Here is an 11,856-nt window from a genome sequence, read left to right on the forward strand (position 1 = left end):
CTAACAGTACACAATTAAAATAGGATGCCACATTTGTTTTTTTAGAGGTTTTATTAATTTCAGTTGTAGTTTTTCCGTTGCAACTCAAATTGTTTTTGGATATTGTGAAATCGTAAAAGACAAAATAAAAAATTGTTACAATTCCTCAATTAATTTCTCTATTTTTTATTTATTACGTTTTAGAAATTTAGAAAGAAAAAATAGATAAATTGAAATAAGCATGAAAATATCTACTACCCTAAAATTGTTGGTCAGAAAAATAAAAACAAGTCATAGTTATGAATGTGATAAAATTAAATAACTTTGTTTTTTATAAACTTTGATTTTATGTTAAAAATTCATTAAATATATGTATAAATTATAAATTCAGACTTCGACTCGAGAATGATAAAAAATTGTGTCAATTTGTGCAAGATTATTGATGGTTTATCTCATAAAAAAATAGTTTAATTTTAACTTATGAATTGTCTCATTGTCTAAATACACTTTTGCAATATCGTTACTTTAGATACTAATATAAATTTTGATGGGATTTCTTTACTCTTAATTACAGTTCTAAGGTCGGTCAACTGTCAGGTTAGAATTCATCGAAATGAGAAAAAAATTGTTAGAAGATAGTGTTACACTCAGAAATATATTGGCTTAATTTTAGTACTTTGATTTCAATATTGATATAGAATATCGTATAAAAAATTTTAAAAAATATTATTATATATGTAGACATAAACTCCAGCCAGTGAAATATATATATATAGTCACATATTTAAAAATACTAGGCAAATCAATTTATGAATTTATGTGGGGCTTTGTATGTTCAGATGAATTTATGAAGGGGTGGTAATAAAACTGAATGCTTTTATATTATATTTATCCCAAATTAAATTGCAGGTCCCATGTTGATTAATTTCACATGGACCTAGCTAGCTCAAAGTGAATAGAATAACGCATTAACAATTTAACATGCTGTAGACTGAAACTTAAGAATAACAAAAATAATAGAAAATATTAAATAACTTGTTTTTCTTTAGAACTCTTTTGAAACAAATAATTCACTTTGCTGAAACTTCTCATCTATATGAGAAAGAGGCGCGGAACTAGTGTGTTGATTATGTGTTTGGGTGAATCAGTAACTTTGATTCGAACTCTGAAACGGCAGAGAAAATTTCATTGAATATGTATAAATATTAATTTAGAATTCAGCAACTTATGAGAATTATAATAAAAATTCATAAGCTTCAAATTCTGACTCTACGTTTGATAAGAATAAAGACCTTACTAATCTAAACTATATGATGAAAATAGTACTCTCTGAAACGAATTTAATAATATACTCTAAATATGGATGTTACTATGTATACACTCACTTAAATTAGTGAAAATATTGGGTTTTATATATAAGAGAACGTAAAAATACAAATAACGTGATGGATTTAGTGTTTGGCTTCTAAGTTTTGAATCTATAAATTAAAATCTTAAATTCGTTTGTGAAGACGCACATGATCATAAATCATAATCCTCCATCTATTTTATTTTATTTTATAAAGAGACTAATTAATTGGTTGAGTTTGAATGGTAGCTCTCTTGTTGATGGTTATTATACAACAATAATAATATAATTTACGTGATTTTATAAGTAAAATCTGGAAAGAGATGTGATATATATATGTCTTATCTTTATTTTCGCCGAGTACAAAAATAATTTCTAATAGAAAACTTCTTCTTTTCGTAATAAAATTTAGAAATATAAGAGTAAACGATATGATGAAAAATGAATCAAAAAAGAGTATTGAAAGCAAAAAATGGCAACTGATTATCATTATGACGCTATTAATTAAGATAATATAATGATAGCTACTTCATTGATAATTTAGTCTCTAGATAGTACAATGTAGTTATATGATATGTTATTATATATATATATATATATATATAAAAGTGTTTAAAATCTCATATATAGTAAAAAAAGAAGATGAATGTTTTTTCTTGTCTTTGGTACTTAATTAGTATGTTGTAAAGGGACCAATAAATGTCATTTCCTTGTTTGGTCACAAAGTAAAGGAAGAGGATGTAAATAGATATTGTTATAATTTAATTTTTGAAATAAAATTATTGATTTCCCTATCAAAAAGAAGGAAAATTAGAGGTATAGATTATTACCGAAAATATATATAATTAAGCAAAAAAATTATATTTAGATACTTTAAAACATAGACAAAAATCATTGACTTGTTCCGTTGTTCGAATCCTAATCAATCACTATTAAAAAAAAAAGACATATTTATTCTATAAAGAAATTAAAAATCAAGCTCATACATGAATGACATATTAAAAATAATATATATTTTTACATATACTAAATAGATATATAATTAATTAAATAAAAATATGTTCCCTTGTACTTAAAAAGTAATAAAGATTTCTTCATTATGATCTTATGGACCACTAAGAACATTGCAATCTGAATTAAAAATTTAATACGTGAAACCCTCAAAACATGTAAAATGATGGATTAATGGACCATTTTTTGACAAATCTATTATATTTACTTTTTAGATATATAACTTATACACTCGAATTTTAATGTACTTGATAAATAATTAACTTTAAAAATCTTAATAATTCATTGATTGAGATAAAAAATTAAATTAAAGATTATTTGATGTATTTTGACAAATCGAACATGATTAAATGGACAATTAATTTTCAAATTAAGTGGACCCAAATGTTTAGTCCAAGTTTGACTAAATAGTGGGAATGGACTAATTTGAAACATGATTGATGATATAACTAATCAATAAATAATATGATCAGACAATTATTGTAGAAATCATGACACCAGATAGCCACTTTTAATGGTGCTAAAATATTCACATTATACAATGTATTTGAAATTTATTTAGTAACTTACTTGTTGCCTTCTTAGATTGTGTTTTTTGTCTTTCTTTTTAAACTTTAACAAAACGTAAAGAAGCATAAAAACTGTTGAAGATTATGTTTTAAATACTTTGCAAGTGATAATATTTTAAACAACTAATGTAGTTCTATCGAGTAGGGTACGGAGAAGGTAGAGGGTATGTAGATTGCAGATTGCAGACTCTGCCTCTACCTCTCAGAGGTAAAGAAGTTGTTTTCGATAGATCCTCAGTTAAAGAGAAAATAGTCTAAACTTTAGTTCAATATTGTACCAAACTTTAGTTCAAAATAGTGTCTTGAATCTTGGAGGCCTTTTTCAACATAGAAGCCCAATCCAATCTATATATAGAGCAGCTATGAATGTTAGCCATAGGCCCATATTTAAAACCTCACATGTATCATGTAGGTGTCGGTATAGGAAACAACCTCTCTGTCTCTAAGATAGTAAAAACGTCTGCGTATATTGTACTCTTTCCAAATTCTATATCACGAGATTATACTGAATTTTTTGTTATTGTTATTGTCGTCGTCGTCTTTGCTTATAACTTGTGAACTAAATTTTGGAGCACTACATGCTTTTTTCTGGAAAGAATTTTTGGACCATGAGTAAACACATTTTTCATTAAATGTATACTTAATTCGTGTCAAAAGAAGTGTGATATTTGTATGAAAAAAAAATTTAAGTTCCATGACCCAAAACATTTTTTAAAAAAGTTAACTTAATTATAGGTAATTAATTTCTGGTAAATATTTATAACAAATATTAAATACTCTAGTAACCTACTGTACTAAAATTGGTGATACATAAATTCTTTTTATATTATCAACGTATATAACTTAGATACGTTAAATAACATGGCTATAAACTCTTTAGATACGTAAACTGATCCATCAACCTAAATACTCATAATGATATATGATAATATAATGCATGGGACCAAAGTTAGTTATCAATAAACATATGAAAATACAAATATACCCAATTCCATACTTTTTCATGCCTTATTCGAATCAAAGCACGCAACAGAGGACAAGATAGAGATAAAAGGCGGCTAACCGTACGTCATTCTTTCAGACTTCAATTATAAAATTACAGTAAATATATTGTTGTTGAACGGAGAAAAAATCAACGTTGAATCTTTTTTTAACATATATATGTTGTTACATGTGGAGCATATATATATATTCCTAGTTTACATCACTTTTACTATTAACAGCTATACATAACAAGTTAACAATTTAGAACTTATAATAGAAGACAATTAACACTTATTTCCACTTTGTTGTCCCTTGTACTCCCTCCGTCCACTTTTAGTTGTCATAATTTTTATTTTTAGAGTCAAACTATAAGAATTTTGACTAACATTTTAAGATATATTTTTTCATCATATTGATATACAAAAAAAATACAATTTGTAGTGTTTTTCATATAGTTTTTAAATATCTAAATTTTTTGTTTAAAATATTGGATTAACGTTATCTAGTTTGACTTTAAAAATTGGTCAAATTGACTTTCGAAAAACATATGATAAATAAAAGTGGAAGGAAGAAGTATTATATTAAGCCTATTAAAGTAATTATTATGTATTGTTTTGTTATATTTGTTGAATTCTAAAAAATAAAATTAATTGCATGGGGAGTTTTGGAAAATCCAATGTTATTGTTCATACTTCTTCCTGGCAAAACTTAATCTGGTGTAATTGAGTAAGATGACACTAGGAGACACATTTTTTTTTATCTTGGCAAAAGTCGCCCAATGAAAGAAAATAAATTTAGAAATTGAATTGTGTATAAGCTGATCTGAATGTTTATTAAAAACACACACAAAAGCGTATGATTAAATAATTAATGAAACAAGTTGAATATTACGAGGTCCCTCCTTAAATTTAAAACTTGAAATTACGGTATAAGCAACAATATTAGGTGTTGATAATTTAGGGGTGTGCATCGGTCGGTTCGGTTCGGTTTTATATATAATCGGTTCGGTTTATCGGTTTTCGGTTTTAAAATATGCTAACCCAAAAACAAACCAACAAGAAATTTTTTATCGGTTTATCGGTTTTTGATGTTATCGGTTCGGTTTCGGTTAACCCAATAAGAAAATGTCGATCAAATAATATATAATAGTACGTATGTTATAATTACATGTTACCAACAAAACATTATAGAAAACTTTGAATGTTGATCAAATTACTAACATTCACAAACTTGCAAAAGCTATCGTCTACAATTACGAACTAGAATTAAAACTAAAATAAAATATTTCAATGAGACAATCTTGACCATTTGTTTGCTCAACCAGATAACCAACAAAGTTTTCACCAATTTCCTAACCAAAAAATCACATAGCCTGAAAAGCTAATATTGAATCTATTTATGTATTAAATTATGCATATTTAATATTGAGGAAGGGTAAAGTAGTAAATAACTATCGTCTTATTGGGTTATCGGTTTACCCAATAACCCAATAGAAAAAACAGAAACCGATCCAATAACCCAATAATTATTTTTTCTAAACCCATTAAAAACCCAATAACCCAATAACTCAATAACAATAACCCAATAACATTTTATCGGTTCGGTTTATTGGTCGGTTCGGTTTTTGCACACCCCTAGTTGATATAGAGTTCTTCGAATCTCGATACACTTAATAATTGGAAGTAGATGCATGTATTATATGAAATTAAAAGGCTACTTATAAATTGATTTGAACATTGTAATTATCGAAATAATTTTTGAAGAAAATTATGTGCCTCTTCAAGACCAACTACCACACTAACTTAAAATATATATTGCAATGTGTGTAAACACTTGTCATCCCAATATAGCTTTCACTTGTACGTTGAAAGCGATGTTGGAGAAGATTTAGACCTATAACTTCTATTAACCTTCAAAATTAATCATTCTCATAAGCAATATTATAGTTAATGGTTTGATTTTGAAAGGTTGAGCAAAAAATGAATATAAAAGAATAATTTTTTGGTTGAAATTTTCAATTATGTTTTTTAAGTGTCACCTAATAATATTCTCCAAGAAAAAGTCTAGCATATTCTCAATGTTGGTTCTAATAAAAAAAGAGTTAAGGTTAATGTCACACTTGGTCCTTTAGTTATTTATAAATAACTTGGTCCTTTTAGTCATTTAATTTTAGTACTTGTAATATTTGAAGAAGCATATTTAATTTTCAATGTGCTCTAAATTTCTTTGCTTATGAATACTCAAAATTTCAGAATTATTAATTGTTTATATATTATGTTAAATTTGTATTGCAACTTTATATTTAAGTGTCATACAATTTTTAAAAAAAGTAATTCAAATGTAACACATTTCCTAAATAAAATGGACCACAAATTACATTTTAATTAATTAGACGTTAAAAAGTATTTAGTCATATATCAGAAGGACAAGAATCAAATTTTTATAACAACTGAAGGATCAATAGTGTTATTCTTTCGAATAACTATAAAGTATATTATCCGTTACATTTTCAAAGTTATTTAATTTTTAAGTATGATACTCTTATACTTTTATTATGTTGAGAAAAAAATCAACTTTAGGTTAATAAAATCTGCAAATAGAGTAGTACTATCCATGTATTTTTTTAAAAAATAAGAATTAGTTGTTGCTATTATATATACTTTTTTTGAATTCGTTCAAGTAAGACCTAATAAAAGGTCAATGTATTCCATTTGGCAAATAGATTTCAACAGAGGGAGAATTATATATATATTTATGCGAATCCTTATGCAATTAATTTTTTGATATTAGTCCGATATATCATTTTAAAAAGAAATATAGAATTCTCAAACTTTGGACTATAAGTAAAATTATTCGCACTTCGAAATATTATATGTTGCTTATTAATGTTAAAAAATAACGCACTTGTATTATTTTGACAAAATCTATGTTAAGGCTGATAAAATCCACAAATCGATTATTATATACTCTTTCCTTTAAAATATTTGTCATAATTGTTTTTTCAAAAGTCAAAAGATATGAATTTTGATAATTATATCTTTTCATTATTGATACGAAATTTTTTTTCTAATATCTAATATAATTTTAAATATGATTTAATCTAATCTAATTTAGCTTTAAAATTGATCAAATTATCTCTTAATAGACGAGAAGTGAAATGTGATAACTATTTTAGAAGAAAGGAAGTACATTTTTGAAGAAATAATTAGTTATTACTATTACACTTTTATCAATAAATTATATATGTAATTTAGATAGAATTCTACTATAATCATACTGAAGAGGTCAACTGCACTAAATAAATTTTGTGCGATGAGCTTCACTAAAAAAGGCATGTAAGAGTTGTAAATTTGGGATCTCCATTTAAATGAGCACTTACTCAATCAATTCGATCATGTTTATGAATAATTCAAATAAGAACTGATAAAGGTGTGTTAAATTCCCATTTTAATTTGTTTTAAAAAGAGTATTATCACAATATATGTAATTTTTATTTTGTCATTTTAGGTAAAAGGCCACGTAGCCTGAAGCAGGTAATTAAACATATAGTAGATGTCCTAATTTTTGGCTTTATAATAAGTAAGAAACTCAAGTATTCAGATAGAATGACATATCTCAAAGGTTATGTCAAAATCACCTAATAATTTGGTCAACAAAATGAATAGAATTCTTCAACTAATACTTTAAAATATCCAATCAAACAAGTGTAATTTAGGTTAGAAATTTTGAATATATATTGAATATTGATTTTGTAGGTGACTTAATTGTGGTTCGTTAATCCAACTTGATTTGGAATATGTATATTTTAGGAAGCAAAGACAACTTTGGATTTTAATGCTTGAACAGAAAAACTTAATAGAAATTTAAAAAAAGAAAGGAAATTTTCCTAATTCTTCTAGATTACTTGAATTTTATTTTTTGAAAATGCAAAATAAAATTCGTGTAGGCTTTATCTTCTATAAAACTCATTTTTATTGCTTTTATCATTTCATAATTTTCATAAAGTTTAGGGAGCTTCTAGATTAAAAAGAAAAGAGGTGTTGAAGGTCACGATTCGATTACACCAAATAATAATACGTATTTTTCAATTTTGGCCTAATGAACTTCACAAATTTGCTCTTTAAACTATGCTATTCATGAGCTAAAAGCAAATGTATCGTATGAACTTATTATAAGCTCTTTACTTTTTTTTTCTTTTTTAGCTTTTTTGCTCTAATTCTAATTAACGTGAGAGATGATAGGTATAACAACTAACATGCACCCCTTCTGTTACAAAATTAATCTGCTTTCGTCCTTTTTACGTATTTTTGACGATCTGATTATTATTATAGATATTACATTGAAAAATTATTATATGTTATACATTTTAATTTGTGTAATTATAACCTCTCGAAAAAATCATCTATCCTTTAATTATCAAAACTAGCCTAGTAATAGTCCGTTATATAAAACAATCCTTTAACTTTTATGTAGTACAAAAGAACTAATTTAATTATTATTAGATTATTTAAAAGAAATATTTATTATCATGTCTATAAATTAAATTAAAATTTTAAATGAGTTTTTATTAAAATAATAGGATACCAAATACAGTGGTTCACCCACCAATTGCATCCATGAAAAGTCAGAATCTGAATAGAAAAGGCACACACGAAAGAATCTTCATTAGCTTCATCTCATACTATTTTAATTTCTTGTACCTTCATCTTATCCCTATTAACCAACAACAAATACTATGTTATAAAAAATAAATAAAATAATAACATTGAATTAAACTATAGAATAATAACTTTTTTTTTGATTTTACTATATATAAATCATTAACCAATATCCCTTACTTCTAATAATCCAACAGAAAAAACTAACCTTCATGTCTCCGTTTCCAAATTATTTGTATTTCACTTTTGCTCTGTTCCTTCTCCTCCTTTCGCTCCCATCTTTTCCCGCCAGAATATTACAACAGGATCCGTTAACGGAACTCGCCGCCGATATTCAAAACAATACGTGGCATGCTTTCGTTAAATTAATCGACGCCGGAAAAGGCAGTCAGGTCACCGGCATGTCGGAGCTGAAAAAATACTTCCAGCGATTCGGCTATATGCCAATTCCCGATCAAAATTTCACCGATTTTTTCGACGAGGACTTGGAGTCTGCAGTACTCAATTATCAGAAAAACCTCGGTTTACCAGTCACCGGAAAACTAGACGATGAAACGATGAATGAAATTATGCTTCCGCGTTGCGGTATGAGCGATTTAGTTCATGATCACAGCTCGTTACATACTACGAAAAATTACGCTTACTTTTACGGAAGACCTAGGTGGATGAAAACATCTCCGATGACTTTATCTTACGCTTTTTCACCGAATTCGATGATCGATTACATCGACGCATCGGAAATTAGATCCGTTTTTCAACGAGCGTTTGCGCGGTGGTCTTCTGCGATTCCAGTGAATTTCACTGAAACAGAGGATTACTTCACAGCGGATATCAAAATCGGTTTCTACAGCGGCGATCACGGCGACGGAGAACCGTTTGATGGAGTGCTGGGAGTGTTAGCTCACGCTTTTTCGCCTGAGAACGGGAGGTTCCATTTAGACGCGGCGGAAGCATGGTCCGTTGATTTCGATGAAGAAGGATCAAAAGTGGCTGTGGATTTAGAATCAGTAGCGACCCATGAGATTGGGCATGTACTTGGGCTTGCTCATTCATCGGTTAAAGATGCAGTAATGTACCCAAGTTTAAGCCCAAGAACGAAGAAAAGGGATTTGAAGCTTGATGACGTGGAAGGGGTCCAAGCTTTATATGGGTCAAACCCGAATTTTAAGTACACGTCATCATTGGAACATGACACGTCATCATCAAATAGAAGAAGAACAACAACATCAAAGTGGACCACTTTTTTGGGAATGGTGGTTTTGATATTTTCATTGTGTTTATGATTTGATTGCTTATATTTTTTTTTGGATGGATGTATTTAAAAGATAGTGATGGATAAAGATGATGTTATTGTAAAGATATTTCACACACAAAAAAAATGTAAAAGAACATTCTTTAACAATGTTTTAAAGGTTCATTGATATATTCTTTGTGAATCATTCTTGTTGGGTTGAACTATAGAAAGGGAGACAAAAGAGTCAAAAGAAGAATTGTAAGTTTGGTTACCTTTGTGACGCGCTAGTTTGTATGTGGTTCAGTTAATAAATTTATTAAATATGTAGAAATATTAAATTTAGAGTTCAATTTTATCTTTAAATCGTTAAACTCATGAAATAAAAATTGTAATTTCACCTCTTAGTTTTGAACTTATTTGTTTTTATTTTACTTTTTTAATAGAGTGAAAAAAGAAAAGAGAAAAGCTAAAAGTTAATGGACTTTTTCTATATTTAGTGGTTTATTAATAAAGATATGACAATTTTTTATTGAATGATAAATATTTATTCGTGCATAATATGTATATCAAATTGAGCGATTTAAGCTTAGTGGTTAAAATTATAGTAAGAATATGTTACTTAATCGTATGTGTATGATAAAATAAAAATTTTGTATTTATTAATTTGATATAAATATCACGAACATATGAATTTTTATCATTTCTGCGCATTCTGCAATGATTAATTTCTTTATTGTTTTTAATAAGAATTGGTAATTGCAAGATCAAGGCTGCGCTATTTTGAAAGTAGTTAGGAGAAAAGAATTCAATTTCAAAGTGAGTTATCTGAATTTTCATTATTAATCAAGTAGTAATTGATTAATTGTTTAGATAGATAAGGCATGAATTATACTTTAAATAAACCATGGAAAGAGATGTATTACGAACTAGTTAATTAGAATATTGAAATTGACAAATTTTATAATACAGAGAGTTGAGGAATTCGTTTACGCTATATAGCCATCTATATCATACTAATACTATTCAAAGAAGAGACACTAAAAAATAATTTTGATTATTCGAAATACTATAGAATGATGAAAGGAACATGATGCTAGAAAAGTAAGAAGTAAAACTCCAAAATCATATAATATTGTGTGTTGACATAACTGGTCTAACTTATATAGTGTAAACATATGCATTTTAGCGTGGAGAAAAAGAAGAAGGTGATAGTTACTCGTTCCGTTTTAATTTATTTGTATTAATATTATGTGATATGTCTAAAAAATATGATAGTTATAACCATGTAATATATTTTAGACCAAAAAAATAAATTATATTATTTTAATACATTTCACATATTTTTAATTTAAAATCACAAATTTCAAAAGTTTTTTTTTTAATTTTGTTAATCTCACATAAAATCAAAACAAGAGAATATTAATATTTTTTTTAATGTTTTGTGTCAAGAAGATGTAGATGAAGTTATACTGCTAGTTTGATATAAAAAATAAGAATAAATAGTTTTCGATAAATTTTAGATATCTTGTTTAATGAATATGCTTGAGATAACTTATCCCATAATTTATAGCATAGTGGGACAAGTTATCCATATATATGAATAATTAATGCTGAAATAACTAATTTTCAATCAAATGACCCCTTATTTCTAATTGTTGGACTTGCTTTATTTTGTAGCTTCTTTTTTTTCCCTTGGAGCATTCGAAATTCATACTAATAACACGACTATAATGGAAATTTGATATACTTACAACAAACTACTTACCACAATAGATATTTGGTCTAGATTTTGATGTTGATTTTCCATAGTATTGAAATTGTCTATTGAAAAAAATTAATTCATTTTATTCAATTAAGTGGTTAGCCTAATACGAAATTTCAAATAAAGTGTGAAAGAATCCTAAAGTTTTAGGTTCAGATTTTAATGGAAATGAAATAACATATTGTGTAATTTTTTCTCATATATTCAAATCTTGATAAAGGAGTTACATCGAAATGATAATAGAAACTAACTTGTATTTTACAAATTAACTAGTCGAGATAAGCAAACACTCAAACAATATTTGAATTTAA

General features: G+C 26.9%; 1 protein-coding gene across 1 annotated transcript; it reads left to right on the plus strand.

Moving 5' to 3' along the window:
* The first annotated feature begins 8,688 nt into the window (after positions 1 to 8,688).
* Positions 8,689 to 9,972, plus strand: LOC107027980 (metalloendoproteinase 4-MMP). Its single transcript, XM_015229030.2, has one exon. The coding sequence runs from the start codon at positions 8,762 to 8,764 to the stop codon at positions 9,830 to 9,832; it is 1,071 nt and encodes a 356-aa protein (XP_015084516.1). The 5' UTR covers positions 8,689 to 8,761; the 3' UTR covers positions 9,833 to 9,972.
* Positions 9,973 to 11,856: the final 1,884 nt, after the last annotated feature.

Source organism: Solanum pennellii, chromosome 8, assembly GCF_001406875.1.
Source record: "Solanum pennellii chromosome 8, SPENNV200".
NCBI classification, from domain to species: domain Eukaryota; kingdom Viridiplantae; phylum Streptophyta; class Magnoliopsida; order Solanales; family Solanaceae; genus Solanum; species Solanum pennellii.